Source organism: Elephas maximus, chromosome 5 (genome assembly GCF_024166365.1).
Source record: "Elephas maximus indicus isolate mEleMax1 chromosome 5, mEleMax1 primary haplotype, whole genome shotgun sequence".
NCBI classification, from domain to species: domain Eukaryota; kingdom Metazoa; phylum Chordata; class Mammalia; order Proboscidea; family Elephantidae; genus Elephas; species Elephas maximus.
The window spans coordinates 31,272,796-31,297,940 of record NC_064823.1 but is presented as its reverse complement, the minus strand read 5'-3'; the positions used below and the strand labels follow the sequence as shown (position 1 = coordinate 31,297,940).

The 25,145-nt window shown below is 37.1% G+C and overlaps 1 protein-coding gene across 3 annotated transcripts in view; it reads left to right on the top strand.

The window, feature by feature from the left end:
* Nucleotides 1-25,145, top strand: part of LOC126076837 (bifunctional heparan sulfate N-deacetylase/N-sulfotransferase 3) — a 226,761-nt gene that overhangs the window by 55,880 nt on the left and 145,736 nt on the right. For all 3 annotated transcript variants that reach the window (XM_049885458.1, XM_049885460.1, XM_049885461.1), the window contains exon 3: nucleotides 17,569-17,656. In XM_049885458.1, the coding sequence (XP_049741415.1) occupies nucleotides 17,569-17,656 (88 nt within the window). The remainder of the gene's footprint in view (nucleotides 1-17,568; nucleotides 17,657-25,145) is intronic.

Here is a 25,145-nt window from a genome sequence, read left to right as displayed (position 1 = left end):
ACTGACTGGAGAAACCTTGAGAGTATGGTCCCGGACACCCTTTTAACTCAGTACCGAGGTTCACCCTTCAGCCAAAGATTAGACAGGCTCATAAAACAAACAATAATAACGTAACTCAACCACATATGTGAAACTAAATGAGCACACCAGCCCAGGGCCAAGGACAAAAAGGCAGGAGGGGACAGGAAAGCTGGATGAATGGAAATGGGGACCCAAGGCTGAGAAGGGGAGAATATTGACACGTGGCGGGGTTGGCAACCAATGTCACAAAACATTATGTGTATTAATTGTTTAATGAGAAAATAATTTGTTCTGTAAACCTTCACCTAAACCACAATAAAAATGAAAAAAGGACGGCAGTTTACTTCCGATAATTCAGCCATTGAAAACCCTGTGGAGTACAGTTCTACTCGGACACACCTGGGTCTCCGTGAGTCAGATTGACTCAACAGGAACTTTTTTCTTTCATCTGGTCACAGCTTTAAATCTTTCTTTTAGAATTAGATTAGGTATTAAATTTTTGTTGAGATTATTATATGCCAGGTACTAGACTTTTCATAGACAATGTCATCCAAAACTTACAACCTTATGAGGTAGCTATTGTCACCTATTTTTTTTCCCCCCTCAGAAGAAGGGATTTGAGGCTCAGGAAACATAGGTAACTTGCCCAGGTGAAAAAGTTACTTAGTGTCCTTGGAGCTGGGATTGGAGCCCAGAAACTACACTATTAATTATCTTTGAGAATAGCCTCTCAATTAGAATGTTGTTAGAAAGTCACAGTATGTTATTCTGGTAGCTTGACTTGGCTTGAAGTCTTTGTCGGCTGTTAAACCATTTCTATTTCTGGTTCCTTCAGGTCAGCTGGCCTTTCTTCCCTTTCAGCCTCTGGAATCTCCATCCTTTTTACTTTTTGAATGCCCCTGTACCGTCCATAGAAGCTAGACCAGTCCAAACAAATCTTTTTTTTTTTTTTTTTCCCTAATCTTAGTTTATTTTTTGTTCCCAGGACTACACTTCAGCTTCAGGGTCAAACTGCTCTAAATTCTGATTCAGAAGCATTCACTTATTCATTTATTCATTCAACAAATTTTTGACGAGTGCCTACTATATGCCTGGAGCCCTGGTGGTACAGTGATTAAGAACTATGGCTGCAAACCAAAAGACTGGCAGCTCAAATCCACCAGCCACTCCTTGGAAACCCTATAGGGCAGTTCTACCCTGTTCTGTAGGGTTGCTATGAACCAGAATCGACTCGACAGCAGCAGGTTTGTTTCAGGTTTACTATATGCCAGGCAATGAGCAATCTGCAGTGAACAGAACAGGCAAAGTCCTTGCTTTCATTTTCTTTATGTTCCTGTGGGAGTAGACAATAAATAGGTAAGTATACAGTATAACAACAGGGTACTGACAGGTCCTGGGGAGAAAATAAAGTAGGGAAAAAGAGATAGGGAACTCTGCCTTGGGAGACAGAGGGGTGTTACCGCCAAGTTTACAAGGATGGCCAGTGAAAGCTTCTCTGACAAGATAATATTTGAGTAGAGACATAAAAGAAACAAGGTCAAAAAATGTGAAATCTGGTAAGAGTATCAGGTAGAGAACAGAACGAGCAAAGACTCAGAAGCAAGGACCCTCTTGGAGTGTTTCCATAACCATCAGAAGGCCCGTAGGCTGGAGCTGACAGATGAATGAGTTGATGCCTAAGGTTGCTTGACTCATCTATAATTCATTCAAGAATGGCGTTTTACTTTGAAAATATGAGCCATTTGCCAGAGGACTTATTTCAAATGCTATTAATATTTGTATACAGTCGTTTTAGTGCTGTACAGTATAAAAAAGCCTTTTCACAAGTATCTCATTTTTCTCCTCCAAACACTCTGCCTCTGAGTGATGGGTCTTATTTGATTGTCCCAACAACTAACATAGGATCTGAAATATAGCAGGCACTTGATACATGTATACCAAAAAAATAAGGGCTTATTTATTAACTCTATGACACAGCTTTTCATTTTTCAAGTTTATTCTGTTCTTGAGCTTCAGTGATTGGAGTTTAATGCAGTGAAGCCTCAGAGTCAATACGGATGTGTTGGGCCATTTGCCTCCACCTTAATATGTATATGTATTTAGTGTTTATGATGATTTATACTTTTTCCGCTTAACTCCTCCATTAAGTTCTTTAGTCAGTTTCTGTAAAAACAAAACAAAAAGCCCATACCTCATTGCTGTCGAGTTGATTCCAGCTCATGGCAACCCCATGTGTGACAGAGTAGAACTGTTCCATAGGGTTTCTTGGCTATAATCTTTACAGGAGCAGATCACCAGGCCTTTCTTCTGCTGTGCCACTAGATGGGTTCGAACTGCCAACCTTTAGGTTAGTAGTTGAGCACAAACTATGCCGCTCTGGGACCTCCCAGTTTCTCTAGGCTCCTAATGTTTCTTCTGTAATTGGCTACATTTTAGTAACCCAGATCACAAAGCGTGTTAGATCTAGATGTAAAATAGGTCTAAATGACAGCATGACTCCAAATGAGAGCAGGAAGCCCATTCTTTTAGAATTAATTCAGTAACTTTACTGGTTGCTTCCTGACAGCTGTTATGATTTCAAAGACATTTTTGCGTATTTCTGCATTTGCACTGAGATTCTAGTGGACTAACATTGCTGCAAAAGTAATGTCTTGGTAGGCAAATCATATAGTCACGCCTTTTCCTTTAGTAAAAAAAAAAAAAAAGAAATTATAGAGCCTTTCGGCCCATCCAAAAGAGAGCTCAAGGCAGCTTAAAGGTTCTTGATCAGACCACACCTCAGCATCCACACTTTACAGGTTTGTCTGAGCCCCACTTACCCTCACTGAAGCAAGGGTTCCCAGTCAGTGTGGATGATGCACCCACTCAGCGCAGCATGATTACAAGTGCACCTCTTCTAATGGGATACCCTTAACAGCCTTCACCTCTATTTACCCTTAGTTGCCCTACAAAATTTCTTAGTCAAATATTATTCTCTTCTCTGCTGGTTGGAATTATTGTAGCATTACCATTCATTCATTTATTTGTTCATTCATTCAACAAGTAGTTTTTGAGAGCCTACTATGTGCCAAGCACTGCCCTGGGCACTGTGGGTTCAGCACTGTAAGGACAGAAGGAATCTCTACTCTTGCAGTTCTAAATGAATGATTTTAATGAGGAAGAGCTAAAAGAATTATTTTAAACAAATATACACCAATAGTAATAGCAATAAGCTCTGTGGATGAAAAAATAGAGCACAACAGTAAAGAGGGAGAGGTGAGCATCTATTTAAAAGAGGGTGGTCAAGGAACACCCCTCCAAGGATATGATGTTTTAGCAGTGACTTGGAAGAAGTAAGGAAGTAAACCACGTAATATCTGGGGAAAGCGTGTCATTGAAGAAGAAACAGCAAGACTAAAGACTTAGATGTGGGAACAAACTTGGTATATTCCAAGGCAAGTATGTCCAGAACTGAGTGTGTAGGAAGGAGAATGGTAGAAGATAATCCCCAAGATAAGAACCAAATAGTGTAGAAATTTTTGAACATCAGCTGTCACTGCTTTCTAACATTTCCTGTCTTTGACTTGATGCAGTTTCTGGACAATATTCTTAAAACCAGCTGAAGGAGCATCTATTGGGAGTAATTTTAGTAGGGTAATTTGTGTAATGCCTCTTTAATAAAATTCAGGAAAAAAAAAATAACATGGGGCTAGCAATACTTTTTTTTTTTTTTTTTTAGCAATACTTAGAACACTTAACTGTGCTCATGTAGAACCAGTCCGTAGACCAAGAGGCAGCCAAACAGAACAAGGGGATACTTTGTGGTTTAAAATTAAGAAAGGTGTGCGTCCGGGTTGTATTCTTTCGTCATACTTATCCAGACTGTATGCTGAACAAATAATTCAAAAAGTTGGATTACACCAGGAAGAATGCAACATCAAGAGTGGAGGAACACTCATTAACAACCTGCCATATGCAGACAACACAACCTTGCTTGCTGAAAGCGAAGGGGACTTGAAACACTTACTGATGAAGATCAAAGACCACAGCCTTCAGTATGGATTAAAGAAAATCTCAACACAAAGAAAACAAAAACCCTCACAACTGGACGAATAAACAACGTTATGATAAACAGAGAAAATATTGAAATTGTCAAGGATTTCATTTTACTTGCATCCACAACCAACACCCATGGAAGCAGCAGTCAAGAAATTAAATGACATATTGCATTGGGCAAATCTGCTGCAAAAGACCTCTTTAAAATGTTAAAACACAAAGACATCATTTTGAGGGCCAAGGTACACCTGACCCAAGACATGGTATTTTCAGTTGCCTCATGTGCATGTGAAAGTTGGGAAATTAATAAGGATGGCTTTTGAAGAATTGATGTATTTGAATTATAGTGTTGGCAAAGGATATTGAATATACCCTGGACTGCCAGAAGGAAAAACAAATCTGTCTTGGAAGAGGTACAGCCGGAATGCTCCATAGAACGAGAATGGCAGGACTTCATCTCACTTCCTATGGACACGTTATCAGGAGGGACAAATTCCAGGAGAAGGACATCATGCGTGGTAAAGCAGAGGCTCAGCGAAAAGCAGGAAGACCCTCAATGAGATTGATTGATACTTTGGCTGTAACAGTGAGGATAGCACACATTTCGTTTTGTTGTCCGTAGGGTTGCTATGAGTCGGAACTGACTCAACGGCACCTAGCAACAAAAGCAATACTCTCAGGTTCACACTCTGATTTTTGTTTTTTAGGTGAAATTCTCATACATAAAATTAGTCATTTTAAAGTAAACAATTCAGTGGCATTTGGTACATTCACAGTGTTGTACGGCCACCACCTCTACATGGTTCCAAAACATTTTCATCACTCCAAAACCCTGTACCCATTCAGCATTTATTCCCCATTCCACACTTATCCCAGCCTTTGGCAACTACCAATTTGCTTTCTGTCTTTATGGATTTACCAATTTGGGATATTTCATATAAATGGAATCATACATGTGACCTTTTGTGTGTGGCTTCTTTCACTTGACATAATGTTTTTGAGGTTCAATTGTATTATAGCTTATATCAGTACTTCATTTCTTTTTATGACTGAATAATATTCCACTGTATACATACCACATTTTATTTATCTTTTGTTGTTGGGCATTGGGGTTATTTCTACCTTTTGGCTATTGTCAATTGTGCTGCTATGAACATGGGTATACAATTACTTGTCTGAGTACCCATTTTCAATTATTTTTAGTATACACCAAAGAGTGGAATTGCTGGGTCATGTGGTAATTCTGTTTAATTTTTTGAGGAACTGTTAAACGATTTTTCATAGGGGCTGCACCATTTTACACTCTCACTACACTAATTTTTAAGCCACCTTGGTCCTCTATAATCACTTCCCTCCTTAGGCTTTATTTTCCCTAGGCTAGAGGTGGTTACACTAGGTTACCACATTTTTACCTAAAGTGGCAACCTGATTAACTGATTCTCCCAACTCAGCTGAAATGGACTTTTTTTTTTTTTTAGAAAAATTAAGTAATAATGGCGTAAAATGATAACTGTTTAGAGTCAACAATTCTGTGTAGTATAATTTCTAACTCAATGTACTCTAGCAGTGATAGAGTACTGTCTTAGTTATCTAGTGCTGCTATAACAAATACTATAAGTGTTTGACTTTAACAAAGAGAAATTTATTCTCTTACAGCCCAGGAGGCTAGAAGTACAAGTTCAGGGCACCAGCTCCAGGGGAAGGCTTTCTCTCTCTGTCAGCTCTGGGGAAGTTCCTTGTCATCAATCTTTCCCTGGCCCAGGAGCTTCTCAGCACTGGGATCCTAAGTCCAAAGGAGACGTTCCACTCCAGGCTCTCCCTGGAAGTCCCTCTCTTCTCTACTCGATCCTCTATTTTATATTTCAAAAGAGATTGGCTGAAGATACAACCTAATCCTGTAGATTTAGTCCTGCCTCATTAATATAACTGCCTGTAATTCTGCCTCATTGACATCATAGAGGCAAGATTTACAACACATAGGAAAATTACATCAGATCACAAAATGGTGGACAACCATACAATACTGGGAATAGTGGCCTAGCCAAACTGACACATATTTTGAGGGGACACAATTCAACCCATGACAAGTACTTTTGGGCCAGCATAGTTTCTAGGACTCAGATGAATTCTGATGACCCTTATATATTCCATTTTTATTCTCTAGAATATTTCTGAAATGAGAATTCACAGTAACCATTACTTAACTGGCTCGTATAATCACTGATTCACTGAATGCCTACTGTATACCAGGAATTGTGCTAAACAGTACACATCAAAAATTTCATACTCTAAGGGAGAAACAGACCTGTAAATGAATAAATTAGAAACTACCTTGAACTATTTAAAATCAAGGAATATGACAGTGATTCTTAGATGTCACTATATCAACATACAGTGATGCTTTGGTCCATTACTATTTTTTGGAATCTATCTCTAGGTTAGGACCCAGGAATCTGCATTTTAGTAAGTTTCCCAGATGATTTTCATGTACATAGAAGTTTGAGAAGTGCTGACATAGGAAATGCTTTGGTTTCAGCGCTTTTTACAGTACTTAGAAAATGTTTTCTAATTACTTTCTTGAATTTGATTGTGTTGACATTCTTCATCATGATTGAAAACAGTTTATGAAAAAAATAATAGAAGAGTGTTCCAAAGTGTTCATTTTCAAGTCTTCATGAGCTTGTAAGCTATGAGATCAATAAAGTTCCTTTATGTCTCCATTCAGCAAATATGTACTTGGCCATATTCTGTTCCTGCCAGCATGCTGGAGAGTAGAGATGTGGCAGTGAACGGGATAGACTCAGTCCTTACCTCATGGAGTTTACAGTCCAGCTTTAACCTCATGTTTTGTTTTTAACATTTAGCATGAAGATTTGGGAGGGGAGGGCTAGGAAATATTTTATTAGGTTTTTTTTCCCCTTCTCTTTTCTTAAGCATTAGCACTTTCACTTCTTAAGCAGAGCAGATATACTACTTAAGGGGTTTCTAATATACCTCAGCAACTATTATAGGAAATCTAATTTTCTCTGGAATAATAGCAAGTAGATTGAGATGCCTCATTCCCCTCCCATGGCATCTTACACTTCTGCTTCCTGTTTTGCTTTGCTGCTCAAAGCAAGTATTTTAAATTATTAAGGTGTTAAAATTATGTTTATGGTAATACATAACAGCCCTTTTCGGTATAATTGAATGAATAAGATGTAACTAATAGTTTCCTAAAGGTACCATGCTATAAGAAACTGAACTATATTTTATTTCTTAAAATAAATATCATATTAGTATTTTGACCACTTAAGCATAAGCTAAATAGACTATGGATAAAAATTCAAGTGAATGTTAGTGAGAGTAGCACTCACTTAAGCCTTATATTTTTTCCACACCCATATCATTACTTGCCAATTTTGGTTCAACGAATGTTCTAGCAAAATTATCCCTCACCTGTGTAATTTTTGTGTGTGTGTGTAATTTAGAGGTTATGTATAATGTATACCCTGGACAAGCTTAAGCATGTAACAGAAATAATTCAGGATTACTCTGTTACTCTTTTCTCTGGCGTTCACACAAAGCTTCGTCCTTACTCTACTAGTACTACCATACGAACAATAAAATACATGAACGTTCAAGTGTAAAATGAGGAATTCACCAAGATCACTTAGAAAGTAATACAAAGTCCTGTGAAAGTTAATATAATACAGCTACCTGGCTCATCCTTCTTTTGTTTAAAATGCGTAGGGCTGATTAAAAAAAAAAAATGCAATAGTCTAGTCGATTCCAACTCATAGCAACATTATAGGACAGAGTAGAACTGCCCCATGGGGTTTCCAAGGCTGTAATCTTTACAAAAACAGACTGCCACATGTTTCAGTTAGTAGCCAAGTACTTAACCACTGCACCACCAGGGCACCCTTTAAACCAAACCCACTGCCGTTGAGTCGATTCCGACTCATAGTGACCCTATAGGACAGAGCAGGGGTCGTTAAACCAAAACCCATTGCCATTGGGTTGATTTGGCTCATAGCCGCCCTATAGGACAGAGTAGAACTACCCCCATAGGGTTTCCAAGGCTGTAAATCTTTACAGGTGCAGACTGCCCTATCTTTCTTCCACAGAGCAGCTATGGATTTGAACCACCAACCCTTTGGTTAGCAGCCAAACTTTTAGCCACGGCACCACCAGGACTCCTTAGGGCTGATTACCAAAAAACCAAACCAAACCTGTTGCCATCCAGTCAATTCCAACTCATAGCAACCCTGCTCAACTTGAAAATATAGTTTAACATTTTAGGAATACGCCTGATTTTTCTCCAGGTGGTAACAGGATTCTTACCACCGAAAGAGACAGTTTTGTTGCCAGATGATGAGTTTTTAAAATCGGCAGAGAAAGGGATAGAGGATTTCATTAATAGAGCTAAAACTCAGCACTCAGCTTCTAAGTGCTCCCCGCTTCCAAAAAAAAAAAAAACATCGTTATCGAGTTGATTCTAATTCATAGCTATCCTATAAGATGGAGTAGAACTGCCCCATAGGGTTCCCAAGGCTGTAATCTTTGCGGAAGCAGACTGCCGCATCTTTCTGCCATGGAGCAGCTGGTGGGTAGGAACCATTGACCTTTCAGTTAGCAACCCAGCACTTTAACCATTGCTCCACCAGGGCTCCTTTCTAAGTACTTGGGAAGGGTTTTAGGGCCATATATAAATTTTCTCATTTGATTATCATACCAAACCTGTGATCTATAAATTGTTATCCATGTTTTACAGAGAAGGACACCGATTTGGAGGGAGTTAGTAAGTTGTCTAAGGTTATGCAGGGACCAAGTATCAAGAGTCAGAGTCCTAAGCCACCCTTCCAAATTTGATGCTCATTCCATCATGCCATGTTGGTAAGGCCAAGTTCAAGGACTTGGCATTCAGCAGATGGTGTTCTTGTCTTAAGACAGTGTTCGCAAGGAGCAGTAAAATCTCTATAAAAAAGATTGTTGTAATTAGCAAATTCCAAGGTGAAAGTTCCCTATCCATTTTCCTGAATTTGATAGGCCTCATGGACAACATAGAAAACAGACTCTAAAGAAAACCTTTGGGCTTTATATTCTAAGTTGGTAGGATAAAGATAGCTCCCTTCCTTCCCTCACCCTGCCATGCCTTTATTTGTAGACTTTAAATTTAGAATATGGACAACTATAAAAACCAAACCTGTTGCCATCGAGTCGATTCTGACTCATAGTGACCCTTTAGGACAGAGTAGAACTGCTGCATAGAGTTTCTAAGGAGCGCCTGGTGGATTCAAACTGCCGACCTTTAGGTTAGCAGCCTTAGCACTTAACCACTGCACCACCAGGGTTTCCATGGACAACTATTCCCCTCAGTGATTCTTTCACTGTTAGGAATTTTATTAAGTTAGATGATGCAGGTCTACATCTATAGGTTTCTTATCAAGAGAGTTTAAATACTGTTGCAGAAAGTGTCCAAGTATTATGCCTTGTACTAGTTTATCCATTTTTGCTGCATTTCTTTTTTTAATATAATTTATTTTATTTTGTTTTTGTTGAGAATATACACAGCAGAACGTATATCAATTCAACAATTTCCACACGTGCAATTCAGTCACATTGATTACATTCTTCAAGATGTACAGCCGTTCTCACTCTTTTTTTCTGAATTGTCCCTCCCGCGTTAACATAAGCTCACTACCCCCTAGATTTTCTATCTAATCTTTCGAGTTGCTATTGTCAATTTGATCCCATATAGGTAGTTTTTAAAAGAATACAGTGGTCTAAGGAGACATCCTTTACCTATTGCTTGGTTTTAAGAAGGCTTCAGGGAATATATTTAGGGTTAGGGTGAGGGTAGGGTTAGGGTTTACTTCCACTCCCAATGTCATTGTATAGGCAGGTCAAATAGTAAAGGTGATCCTGGGTTTATTGTTCATTGCTTTCCTCTAATGCTGTCTTTTCTCTAATTGTGCTAGATACCCTCACTCTAGTACCAAGCCTCATTGACTGTTTCCAGCATATTTCAGTGTTTTCTTTGACTGGGAACAAGTCTTTTATAGAGAACCTTCCCATTTCTATATATGGTCAGAGGAAAACCCAGGTGACCTTATAGCACTTCATAGCCCTTCCATGTCCTTCAGTAGACCGCTACAGACTGAATGAATGTTCTCTAATCTGGATGCGTGGATGGACATACTTAGGTTAGCTGAGTATTTCTTGGCCCACGTAGTGTTCTCATCCCCTTCATATCTTTAGGTTTTGATAACAGAGTGACAGCCAGCTGGTGAAAGTGAAAAGAAGAGCAAACTCGTGTTTCCTTCTAATGGGTTATGTCACCACAGTTCTTTACACCAATGATAAGTGTTCAATCTTAATATTCTTATTGTTTCTATGGACAACAGAAGCAGTGAGCTTTGGAATCCAAAATCCCCATTTAAATCACTTCTTCAGCCCTTACCTTGCTTTGTGACCATGGGGAGGTTACTTAAACTATGTAAGTCAGGTCTACTGCATCTGAAAATAATGATAAGGATCTCTATTTTACTGAGTTTTTCTGATGTCTGAATGTGTGTGTGTGTGTGTAGATCCATACATAGATGGATTGTTGTTAGGTGCCGTTGAGTCGGTTCTGACTCATAGCGACCCTATGCACAACAGAACAAAACACTGTCCGGTCCTGCGCCATCCTTACAATCGTTGTTATGCTTAAGGTCATTGTTGCAGCCACTGTGTCAATCCACCTCATTGAGGGTCTTCCTCTTTTCTGCTGACCCTGTGCTCTGCCAAGCATGATATCCTTCTCCAGGGACTGATCCCTCCTGACAACACATCCAAAGTATGTAAGACGCAGCCTCGCCATCCTTGCCTCTAAGGAGCATTCTGGCCGCACTTCTTCCAAGATAGATTTGTTCGTTCTTTTGGCAGTCCACGGTATATTCAATATTCTTCACCAACCCCACAATTCAAAGGTGTCAACTCTTCTTTGGTCTTCCTTATTCATTGTCCAGCTTTCACATGCATACGATGTGATTGAAAATACCATGGCTTGGGTCAGGCGCACCTTAGTTGTCCAATTGTTTTCATTTACTTTAGCATTCCTAGATATATTATTTATATTTTATGATAGGTAGTGTGTGGTTGTTTAAGGAAATATTAATTTAAAAATTCTGTACTGAAAAATGGTATCTTTGCCTACTGCAGAAAATTCATGCTGTACACTGAAGTTTCTTCTCCACCTTTAACTTGTCCCACCAACTCCTTTTGTTCACTTGCAAAAGATAAAACAGACCAAAATAAAATCTAAGACACTCAAATAAGAAACAAAATATTAGCAGATGTTCCCCCAAAGAATGTCAGACATGTAATGAGTACTAATATGAATCCTCAGATAAAACTTTCTTGCAGTTACTTTTAATTTTAATTTGTGTCTCATTGATTTACTCGAATATGATATATTCATTCTGTTAAAGACACCTGGAGAAAATCCAGGATATACAGAAGTTCCCATTTTGCTCAGTTCTCACAGCTTGATTTCTTTACATAAGATCTTTTCGCCTTCAGCACACCAGTGTCTGCAAACTTTGTGTCTTTACAGAAGGAAAACTTGAAAAACTAAGAAGCCAGTAGGGTAACATACAGATTCAAATTTGAAAAGTAAATTTTGAAAAGAGTCAAATCTTCATTTGAAATTATATTCAAAATGAATTTTACTATAATTTTAATTGAACGTTTTTCCCTTCTAAGATTTTGATAAGCATTTTCAAATTTGCTGCCAAGTTGTTTAGTTTGCTGAAGAACAAGCCAAAGTATTTTCTGCTGCAGGAATGGCTATGTCATTGCAATATAAATATGTATTGACACATAGGGCATTGTTTATATTAACCAAAAAGTGTAAACAACCTAAATGTACAGCAATAGGAGGAAATGGTTAAATACATTTAAGTACACCTATATGGTGCCATGTTCTGCATCCATTAAAAAATCTGGTTTTAGAAGATGAATGTCATAGGAGAAAGCTCATGATATACTGTTAAATGTAGAAGGCAAGATTCAAAACTCTATTTTTGGTCCTAATCAGTACAGCTCTAATTTTTATTTTATGGCTCTAATTTGTGTGTGTGTGTATATATATATATACACACACACATACATATACATACATGCATGCATATATACACACATACATACACACATATATGCATACACACACAGGTATACTTACTTCCTGAAAAAAATTGAGAGAAATCCTGTCATAATATTAACTTATCTTAAAAGGTGCATTTATTGGTAATTTAAGTTTTTTTATTAGAAAAAAAACTTATTTTTGAAATAATCAGTGATGAATTATAAATTATCCTTAAATGAGAACACTTAAAAATAAAGTACTGTTTCTCAGTAATCAGACAATTTTTGAATGTAGACATATATGTTCTTAGGCTTCTTGAATTGACAGTTGAAGAGACCTTTGGTTGATGCCTTAGCAGAGGTGGTCATGATTCTTACCTCTTCCACGACCAAGGTACTCTAAACATCAGAGGATTAGCTTGCTCAAAATGCATGTGGTTTTCTAAATGGGGTATTAGAACATTGATTTAGCTTATTGTGGTTAGATTTTTATATACTATCCACTATTTGGAACCTTGATGGCACAGTGGTTAAGAGCTTGACTGCTAACCAAAAGATTGACAGTTCGAATCCACCAGCCGCTCCTTGGAAACCCTATGGGAGAGTTCTACCCTGTTCTATACGGTCACTGTGAGTTGAAATTGACTTGATGGCAATAGGTTTGGTTTGATTTTTTTTCCACTATTTTAGGAATGGAAACCCTGGTGGTGTAGTGGTTAAGAGTTACGGCTCCTACCAAAAGGTCGGCAGTTCAAATCTACCAGGCACCCCTTGGAAACCTTATGGGGCAGCTCTGCTATGTTGTATAGGGTTGCTATGAGTTGGAATCGACTTGATGGCAACAGGTTTGGGTTTTATTTTAGGCATGTTGCATATAGACAATAAAGCAAAGTATTTTTTACCATAAATTATATAATAATATTTTATTCATCAAAATGATAGTCTGTTTCAGTCTAAAATAGAATAATGCTAAGTAAAGTCATTCCAGTAATGAAGAGTTTAATGACAAAGATGTGATCTCAGAATGTTGCTGGGTGTTTGAGCTTCCTACACAGAATAGGCCATTAGTAAGCATATTTTGAAAGGGTAGAAAGATTGGATGAATATGTAATATTACTGTCATAGACACCACCGAAATCTAGTTCATATAAACAATATGAAAATATTAGTGGAAACCCTGGTGGTGTAGTGGTTAAGTGCTACGGCTGCTAACCAAAGGGTCGGCAGTTCGAATCCGCCAGGCACTCCTTGGAAACTCTATGGGGCAGTTCTACTCTGTCCTATAGGGTCGCTATGAGTCGGAATCTACTCGACGGCACTGGGTTTGGTTTGGTTTTTTTGGTTTATCTTAAGCATAAAGTAACATCTAGAAATAAATTTCCCTTTTCACAATACAAAGACATAATATTAATATCTGCCTTCGGTTTCAGTGTATCTTTTATTTTCACAGTGAGGTTCAGGCATCACCACTAATTATTTCTAAAACTTTTTTTATCATCCCAAACAGAAAGTCTATACCCAAAAAACAAAAACAAATACCCATTCCGCATTAAATCCCCATTCTCCCCTCATCCCAGTTCATAGTAATGAGTCTACTTTCTGTCTCCATACATTTGCCTATTCTAGATACTTCATGTAAGTGGGAGCATACAATATTTGTTCTTTTTTGTCTGCCTGATTTCACTTAGCATATTACTGACGTTGTAGCATGTGTTAGAACTTCATTCCTTTTTATTGCTGAGTAATATTCCATTGTATATATGTACCATATTTTGTTTATCCATTCATCTGTTGATAAACAGTGGGATTGCTGCCTTGTGGCTATTGTGAATAATGCTGCAGTGAATATTGGTGTGCACGTATCTGTTTGAGTCCCTGCTTTCTTTGGGGTATACACCCAAGAGTGATTTATATGATAGTTCTTTGTTTAACTTTTTTAGTAAAGACCAAACTGTTTTCCACAGCAGCTATACAATTTTAAATTCCCATCAGCAACATATGAGTATTCCTATTTCTCCACATCCTCGTCAACACTTGTTGTTTTTCATTTTTTTGATAATAATCATTCAAGTGGGTGTAAAGTAGTATCATTGCAGTTTTGGTTTGCATTTCTGTAATGACCAATGATGTTGAATATGTGTTTATGTGCTTATTTGGAAAAAATGTCTATTCAAGTCCTTTGCTTGTTTTTGAATTGGGTTGTTTATATTTTTGTTGCTGAGTTGTAGGTACTCTTCATATATTCTGGGTTTTAAACCTCATCAGATATATGTTTTCTAAATATTTTCTCCCCTTCAGTAAAAATAAGTCATCCTTTTATTCTTGATAATGTCCTTTGATGCACAAAAGTTTTAATTTTTATGAAGTCCAGTTTATCTATTTTTTTTCTTTGTTGCTTGTGCTTTTGGTATGGTATCTTAGAATCCATTGCCAAATCCAAGATCCTGAATATTTATCCTTATCTTTTTTTCTAAGAAAAAAAACCAGATTTTTTTCTATACTCTCTTTTACTCATCTCTAATCTAATCTTTATTATTTCCTTCTTTCTGGTAGCTTTGGGTTTAGTTTGCACTTCTTTTTCTAGATGCATAAGATATACATTTAGGTTGCTAATTTGAGATCTTCCTTTTTTAGTATAGATGTTTACAGAAAGAGATTGAAATTTATTTTAAGGAATTGGCTTATGTGATTGTAGGGAGCTGACAAGTCCAAAATCCACAGGTCAGTGACAGGCCGGAGATTGCTGTAGTACTGTGTCCCAAAATCCATAGGTCAGGTAATGGAAAGAGTGGCGTTCTGACAAGACACCTATTTATAGTGTGGAAGCAGAATACACCTTAGGAAAAACTCTTTTTTTGCTCTTGAGGCTTTCAACTGATTGGATGAGTCCCACCTGCATTATGGAGGCTAACCTGCTTTAGTCAAGGCCAACTAATTTAATTATACAGCAGGCCCTGGGTTACTAACAAGATCCAGTCTTAAGTGTGTCTTTAATTCGAATATGTAGTTGGAGCAAGTGTGCACAGTTATTGTTTGACCTTACCTTATTGAAAAAAAAGGCTCCAAGTCTTTTCCATGATTTAAAAGCTGCATGGGCAGCAAGTACATGTGATTGTGATGAACGATTTAGTGCTGCTAGGGACTGGTTCAATCGTTTCAAAGTGAGGACAAATTTACACAATATTAAAGGGTAACTACGAGTCGTCAATAAGTCAGACATTCATAACCCGGGGACTTACTGTGTATAATTACTTCATAACTGCATCTAGACTAGTGTTTGACCAAACAACTAGGCACTGTAACCTAGCCAAGTGGACACATAAATTAACTATGACAGCGAGCTAATAATTGTTGAGCTTATAAAAAAAATTATGTGTCAATCACTTTACCAATAACATAAATGAATTACTATACTTAATCCTCACAACAGAGCTTTGAGGTAATTATTATTACACCTACCTTACGCATGATGAGGATGAGTCTTGGGAAATTTAATTTTAACAGGTACTGGATTGCTGAATAGTAGCAGATCCAGGATTCCAGCTGAGACAACCTGACTCTGGAGCCTGTGCTCTCAGTGAATACACTGGAAGTTCCAGAGCTTGAATTTAAATCCGTACTTTCAGGTTCCCTTCCTAATTTTCCTTCCTCAAGGAAAAAGAAAGAAAAGCTTACACCTTGAACCCAGGTATAACTCCTCCTCCTACCTTCACACGCCAAGTACCAGTGTTCAGCTGGCGAAATTCTCTTTTCTTTGCCCAACCTATGTCCAGCCTTGTTAAGGGCAGGACCTGACCCCAGTACCAGTGCCATCACTGAACACCTTTGCTCCAAGAGATACTTTTGGAAACTCTTGAATAAACTTACCTTTCATCTTTGAGTGCCAACAAAACCCACATCTTACATGGCTCAGTTGTGCACACAGAGAAGTTGCTCGCGTGAAAAGAGTAATGTACAGAAAGAAGAATCAGATACCTAATTTTTTTAAACTTAGCATTGGTCAGATAAAGTTTAATTTGATATTCAGAAGTTCTCTTCCTCTGCTTTTACACAACAGGGGAATCCCGTGCATCTGCAGGTATTTGTGGGGTAGTCACTGAATAAAAGCTGTTCATCTGTATATTCCCAAAAGACGGAGACCATGCACATGATGAATCAGGGCTTCCAGGCGTCAGCTACACTACAAAAAAAGAAGATTTAGTTGTGGGCCCATCTGTACTTATGGAAAGTGGAAAAGAGGAGATGGTGTGGTAGAATAGAGGGAGTACTTAGTTTAAAATCAAGTGATCTATATCATTAATCCAGGATATAAAACTAATTTTAACTGTGAAAATTGGTTAGTCATTTCTCCTCTCTCAGTTTCCTTGTGTGTAAAATAAGTGTAAAGAGCCTTTACAAATCCAACATTCACTGTTACTTTCTGCCTCGTTGGGGTGGGAAGTCAACTGTGTGTGTGTGTGTGTGTGTGTGTGTGTGCATGTGTGAAAGAGAGTAGGGTGGGGAGGGCAGGGGAGGGAAGGGAATGATAGGAATTTAAATAAGAACGAGAAAAAAAGTCCATTAAATACTCATAGTATGGTAAATACTTATAGGATATGACAATATAAACCCTAATTCAAAACAGGTTTACTTGTCAGAAGTAGGATTTTTTTCTGTTTTTTAATGAAAGGGCATATTTAAGATCTACTTTACCATTATACGCCTTTTTGAAGAGCAGTTACTGTCTTTTGGAAATCTCAGACTTAAAGATTGAAAAGTCTTGTATTTTGAAGACCAAAGATGTATAATAATCTATTTACTTCAACATACGTTCTTGCATACCGAAAAAGAAAAAACATTACTGTTCAGTCAATTCCAACTCATAACAACCCTGTAGAACTGCCCCCATAGGGTTTCTACAGCTGCAAATCTTGACGGAAGCAGGCTGCCACATCTTTCTCCCATAGAGTGCCTGGTAGGTTGGAACTGCCAACCTTCTGGTTAACAACTGAGCAATTTAATCACTACACCACTCCAGCTTCTTGTGTTCTTTCATAGCCTCACTTAAAGAGAGTTTATTTTGACAATTGGTGATCTATGTCCCTGAGGTATAAAGACATACATTTTAGGTACTAGATACTAGTCCCTTGCCCATACAGGATAAACTTTTCATGTAACATTTTTCCTAGTTTTCAACATTTTTTTGCCAATTTCTTGCAAGCTTAAGGATAAATATGTATGTTTTGTTTAATCTTGAAACATCTTTCTAGTCATAAGGTGGTAAAGAAACTACTTTTCATCACTTAATTCCCTTATGTATATAGGAATAGATTTATCCTCTGAATGCACAAGGAAGATACCTTTATAAATGTCTTAATACCATTCTCTGCCTGATGCATTGTTTTTAATTATGTATTTCAGGCCCTGCTTGATACACAGAATCTTTTGCGTACGCAAATCACAAATTTTACATTCAACTTGGGATTTTCAGGGAAATTTTACCATACAGGTAAGAAAAAGAGAATTAACTGCTCTCATTGAGGTTTTCTCTGACCACCCTATTTAAAATTGTACACCCCTCCTGCTCACAATTTCCTGCAGTCCTTCATGTCATTAAACTCCATTTAAAATATCATTATTTGACCTTTAGAAAGTGTTAATAGTTTAAAATTTCATTCACTGTGGTATTATAAAATGGGATTCCTTTTTAATTGAACCATAATTTGTGTACATGGAAGTGCAGTTATAAGTGTGATGCTCAGTGAATTTTCACAAAATGTGCACAGCTGTATAACCAGCATCCAGACCAAGGAAGAGAACATGGCCAGAACCCCTTGCCCTTGCCCCTCCTTACAGTCACTAGCTTCCCTCAAAGGTAACCACTATCCTGACTTATATAAATTCGTTTTGTGTGGCTTTGAAATTTGGGTAGAAGAAATTATACAGTATGGACTGTTCTGTATCTAGCTTATTTTGTTCAACTTTATTTCATTTTCATAGATATTATTGTGTATGATTGTAATTCTTTCATTTTCACTGCTGTGTAGTATTCCATTGTTTGAACATACCAGATTGTTTTTATCCAGTTCATTCTATTGAAGATGGTTGAGTTGTTTCCAGTCTTTGGCTTTTTTGAGTAGTGTTGTTACAAAGATTTTTATGTCATTTAGATGATATAAGCCTTCATTTTTGTTGGTTATCAGCCAGGGGGCTAATTGCTAGTTTTATGACATACTTAGGATCACATGTAGTAGATAATTCCAAACAATTTTCAGTGTGGCTGTAACAGTTTATATTCCCAACAGTATATGAGAGTTCCTGTTGCTCCACATTCTCATCAACATTTGATGGTGTTTGCCTTTTTCATTTTAGCCTTTCTGCTAGACATGTAGCAGTATCATATTATGATTTTAATTTACATTTCTCTGATGAGTACATATCCTTAATAAGTCCTTTGTCAGTTATATGCATTGCAAATATTTTCTCCCACTGTCCAGGTTGTATTTTCACTCTGTAATGTGTTTTTGGTTAATAGAAATACTTTTGATATTCAGTATAACATTTTTCCCTATATGGGTGGCTTTTTATGTCATCTTTAAAAAAATTTTTTTTGCATACTACAAGATCATGAAGATATTTTCCTGCATTCTTAATATTTGTAAATCTGTGCTCCATCTGGAATATTTCCCTTGGATCTCCAGTAAAATATTAAATTTGTTTTTGTGTATGTATGTGATAGGGGTCAGTATAGCTTCTTTTTCCATAAAGATATCAAATTGGCACACAGAAAAAATTTTTTTTTTATATGATGAAAGGACCATCCTTTCCCCACTGTATCATAGTGTCATCACCATAAATTAGAAGACCATGTATGCATGGACTCTGTTTCTCATTTCTTTGATCTATTTGTCTCCATCACACTGCCTTATATATTGTAACTTTATAATTAGTATTGCAGTCTACTAGTGTAAATCCTCTAGCTTTATTCATCTTCTTCAAGATTGCATTGGCTATTCTTTTTTTTAATGCATTGATTTATTGTTGTGCTTTATTATAATATTGTTTTCAGGGAAAATCTGACCTGCTTATCAGTATATACTCTATTTGATTATTATAAAATATGTATGGCACAACAATTGCCATTTTGACCATTTTTAAGTGTAGAACTCAGTGACATTAATTGTATTCACCATGTTGTGCAACTAGCACTGCTATCCACTTCTGAATTTTTTCATCACCCTAAACAGAAACTCAGCCCCCCTTAAGTAATAACTCTATACTTCCTCTTCCCCAGCACCTCTTAACCACTAATAAATGCCTGTCCCTATACATTTGCCTTGGCTATTCTTGCCTCTTTGCATTTTCATATAAACTTTAGAATTGGCTTATCAGTATCCACAAAGAAACTTGCTAGAATTTTGAGTGAGATTGTATTAAACCTATAAATTAGTTTGCAGAGAATTGACATCTTAAATATTGAGTCTTCTAGTTCTTAAGCATAGCTAGGCTTTCTTTAATTGTACTCAACGAAACTTTATAGTTTTTAGATTTATTTCTAGGTAATGTTTTCTGAGGCAATAGTAATTCATGTCTTGTGATTTTTTTTGTATTGATCTGATATCCAGCAACCTTGCTACATTCACTTATTAATTCTATATTTGTTTGTAGATTTTACTGGATTTTCTACATATGGAATCATGTAATTTCGAATAGTAACAATTTTATTTCTTTCTTTCCAAGCCTTATGAATTTTATTAATTTCCTACTGCACTTTCTTGGAAAGTCAGTAAAATAGTAAATATAAGTGGTAATGCTAGCATTCATGTCATGTTTCAGATCTCAGGTGGAAATTTTTCAATAAATTTGTTCCTTTTCTCAGGAGGAAATTTTTCGAGAGACTATTTTGGTAGATATCCTGTACTAGTTTAAGAAAGTGCCCTTCTGTTCCTAGATTGCTGTGTTTTATCATAAATGAGTGTTGAGTGCAATTTATTTTTAAATTGTTTATCTATTGTCTGTCACCCCTTACTAAAATGAACACTCCATGAGGACATTACTGCTGCAACACCAGCAACTTCAACAGTGCCTGTGGAAAAATGAATCAATGAACAAATTAGCTATTAGTATTAGATGGAACAAGGTTAGAGAATAAAATTTGACCATGGCGTGTTACATTACTAAATAAAATACTGTGAAAGAAAGTCATCGTAGATATTAAAAATGGTTAAAAATCTTCTTTCCCAAACATAGTGAATATAATCAAATAGTTACAATCTGCCTGAGCATAGCTGTATACTACATTTTTCATAAACGAATGAACCAATCTGTATTTTTAGGAGTTTAAAAAAAAAGACTCTGTGAGTGTGTGTGTGTGTGCGTGTGTGTATACACATTTGCTGTTGTGTGTCGTCAAGTTGATTCTACCTCATAGCGACCCTGTAGGACAGACTTGAACTGCCCTATATGGTTTCCTAGGCTGTAAATCTTTAGGGGAACAGATCACTAGGTCTTTTCTCCCACAGAGGTTGGGGGGTTCGAACCACCAACCTTTTGGTTAGTAGTCAAATATATATGTCTATATTTAAATAGATTACATGCATACATATGATACAAAATTCAAAAGATGCAAGAGCAATACAAGAATATTGTCAGTCAGTTCTCAAATATATGTGTGTATGTTGACTCGTGGGCACTGGGATGTGTATATATATATATATATACATAGAGAGAGAGAGATTTTAAGGAATTGGCTTCAGTGACTTGGGTGTGGGGGCTGGCAGGTCCAAAATCTGTAGATCAGTCAACAGGCTAGAGGTTTCTGCAGACTTGTGTCTGAAAATCTGTAGGTCAGGTGATGGGAAGAGTAAAGACTGTGTGAGTTCTGGAAAAAATGTCTTTTTACCTTCAGACTATTCCCCTTTTTGTCTTAAGGCCTTCAGCTAATTTGGTTGAAGCCCACTCATATTATGGAAGATAATTTGTTTTACTTAAGGCCAACTGATTTAATCACTTGAAACTATAGCAGCAACTAGACTAGTGTTTGATCAAACAATTGGACACCAAAACCTAGCCAAACGTATATCTGTATAATGAAATACTCCGTAATCATTAAAAAGGAGTCAACTTTAATTGTAACTAATAAGGAAGAAGCTCTTGAAAACTATTCTGAGAATCCAAGATACAGTACAGTGATCAGAGCATGATAGTATTTGCATAAAAATAAAGGGGGAAGAAGGTGAAATCTACCCAAAGCTAGGTACAGGCCTCCTAACTTATTTTACTTGATTAGGCAACTAAGCAATTTGGCAAAGATACAGAACATCTGTATCTATAGAATATCTACAAAAGGATTCACAATGAATTTGTATAAATGGGTTCCGGTAGAGAACAGGTTTTGAGAAAGAATGACAATTTTTTGTATGCTTTTGCATCTTTTGAATTTTATATCATATGTATGTGTGTGATCTGTTTAAGTAAATAAACATGTAAGTAAATTTTAAAACTTATGCCGTATTTAAATAAGGGTATCGAATAGTATTCTACAATTGCAAATTCTTTTTAAACTTTTTATTTACTATATGGATATGAATTATTTTATATGTATTTATTAAGTTTCTTCAACAGTTTAAAAGCATGTAATGGTAAGAGTTTTACCTATTTGATGTCAACATCAATATAATTTCCTTGTGCACATAAATAACATAATTTTATTTTAAATGGGGTAATACTGCTTTTCTGGAATAAGTAAATTTCTGTTGTTTCCATGAAAGTTAGAGTCATGGGAATTGACCCTAGTATGTCCTGTATCATATAATTACCCATGGATTTGTGTTCTCAGTTTGAGAATCTTGTTGTGACTGGAACTTTAATGTAGGAAGTCCTGAAGGTCTTCTCCCCCTGAATTTCTCATACCAATGCGTAAAATGCACTCTTGCTGTGATTATTAAAAATACTGATAACTGAGAACCTCACTTTTATTGTTTAAGATTGTTTTAGGATTCAATAAGTTATGGTGTTTATGATGACCTCAAAAATAGAAACACAATTAGAGATCTGCTCCAAATGTCTTGCTTATGGGAAAGTTTTGCTACCTTGGCATTAATATATGAGGTAGGAAAGTTCTTTTTATGTGCAGGGGTTCAGCTCATCTTTCTAGCAAAGTTAGAGCTGTAACACCAATAAATTTCACAGTGGAGACCCCAAGACCTTAAGGAACTAGAAGATTTCCCACAACCCCTTCCTAAAAATACCCTAATTGCAAGGTGATTATCTTGGATACTTTGACATTCTTTGAAGGAAAGAAAATAGAATTACCATGCAGGTGACAATCTGGTCAAGGATTAAGGAATACAGAGTCTGTAGTGTGTCTGGGAGATGAGGAAAGATTATGGGAAGAGCCATGGTAGCAAAGCCAGCACAACCCAATTCACCCAAGAAATACAAGAAAACATTCCTATTATTCTGTCCAATGCAGAATGCTCTAGGATTTCTCTAGCCAATCCTTTCTTTTGGCATTGCCTCTAAGAGACTCCTTTTCTTAGGCACAGCTCACAGTAAGAGCATCCTCTCTCTAAGCCAGGAAATGCAGAGCATAGGAGGAAAGTGAAGCCAAAGCTCAAAGGGGTTTTGTCATCTGTGCATGATATGAAAGCTTCTACATTTTATGGTTTTCTAAAACCAATGAAATAATTTTTAGTGGAAGCAGATAAAAAATTTACTACTCTGAGTCTTTCTAAAAATTGTTGTTAGGTGCCATCAAGTCAGTTCCCACTCATAGTGATCCTGTGTACAACAGAACTAAACACTGCCCAGTCCTTCACAATCGTTACGCATGAGCCCATTGTTGCACTCACTGGGTCAGTCCATCTCGTTGAGGGTCTACCTCTTTTTTGCTAATGCTCTACTTTACCAAGCTTGATGTCCTTCTCCAGGGACTGATCTTCCTGATAACATGTCCAAGGTATGTGAGACGTAGTCTCGCCATCTTTGCTTCTAAGGAACATTCTGGTTGTGCTTCTTCCAAGACAGACTTGTTTGTTCTTTTGGCAGTCCATGGCACATTCAATATTCTTCACCAAACACATAATTCAAAGGCATCAATTCTTCCTTGGTCTTCCTTATTCATTGTCCAGCTTTGCATGCATATGAGGCTGTTGAAAACATAATGGCTTGGATCAGGTGCACCTTAGTCTTCAAGGTAACATCTTTGGTTTTTAACACTTTAAAGAGGTCTTTTACAGCAGATTTGCCCAATGCAATGTGTCTTTTGATTTCTTGACTGCTGCTTCCACAGGTGTTGATTGTGGATCCAAGTAAAATGCAATCCTTGACAACTTCAGGCTTTTCTTTGTTTATCGTGATGTTGGTCCAGTTGTGGGGATTTTTGTTTTCTTTATGTTGAAGTGTAATCCATACTGAGGGCTCTGGCCTTTGGTCCTCATCAGTCAGTTCTTCAAGTCCTCTTCACTTTTAGCAAGCAAGGTTGTGTCATCTGCATAACACAGGTTGTTAACGAGTCCTCTCCAGTCCTGATGCACTGTTCTTTTTCATATAGTCCAGCTCTTTGAATTATTTGCTCAGCATACAAATTGAATAGGTATGGTGAAAGGATACAACCCTGACACACACCTTTCCTGACTTTAAAACACGCAGTATCCCCTTGTTCTGTCTGAATGACTGCATCTTGATCTATGTACAGTTTCCTCATGAGCACAATTAAGCGCTCTGGAATTCCCATTCTTCACAATGTTATCTGTAATTGTTACGATCCACGTAGTTGAATGCCTTTGCATAGCTAATAAAACACAGGTAAACATCTTTCTGGTAGTCTCTGCTTTCAGCCACGATCCATATGATATCAGCAATGTTATCCCTGGTTTCACATCCTCTTCTGAATCTAGCTTGAATTTCTGGCAGTTCTCTGTCAATTTACTGCTGCATACCGTTTTGAATGATCTTCAGCAAAATTTTACATGCATGTGATATTAATGATATTGCTTGTTAATTTCCACATTTGGTTGGATGACCTTTTTTGGAAATGGGCATAAATATGGGTCTCTTTCAGTCAGTTGGCCAGGTAGCTGTCTTCCAAATTTCTTGGCATAGACAAGTGAGCACTTCCAGCACTGCATCCATTTGTTGAAACATCTCAATTGGTATTCCGTCAATTCCTGGAACCTTGTTTTTTGCCAATGCCTTCAGTGCAAGCGTAGACTTCTTTCTTCAGTACCATGGGTTCCTGATCATATGCTGCTGTTAGAAAAGGTTGAGCTTCCACCAATTCATTTTGGTATGGTGACTCTGTGTATTCCTTCCATCTTCTTTTGATGCTTCCTGAATTGTTTAATATTTTGCTCTTCAAATCCTTCAATATTGCAACTTGAGGCTTGAATTTTTTCTTCAGTTCTTTCAGCTTGAGAAATACCAAGTGTGTTCTTCCCTTTTGGTTTTCTCTCTCCAGCTCTTTGCACATATCATTATAATACTTTACTTTGTCTTCTTGAGCTGCCCTTTGAAATCTTCTGTTCAGCTCTTTAATTTCATCATTTCTTCCTTTCACTTTAGCTACTCTGCAGTCAAGAGCAAGTTTCAGAGTCTCTTCTGACATCCATTTTAGGATTTTCTTCCTTTCCTGTCTTTTTAATGACCTATTGCTTTCTTCATGTATGATGTCCTTGGTGTCATCCCACAACTCCTCTGGTCTTGGGTCATTAGTGTTCAGTGCACCAAATCTATTCTTGAAATGGTCTCTAAATTCAGGTGGGATATACTCAAAGTTGTGCTTTGGCTTTCGTGGACTTCTTCTAATTTTCTTCAATTTCAACTTGAACTTGCAAATGAGCAATTGATGGCCTTTTTCACAGTCAGCTCCTGGCCTTTTTCTGACTGGTGATATTTAGATTTTCCATCATCTCTTTCAACAGATGTAGTTGAGTTGATTCCTGCGTATTCCGTCTGGCGTGGTCCATGTGTATATTCACTGTTTATGTTGATGAAAA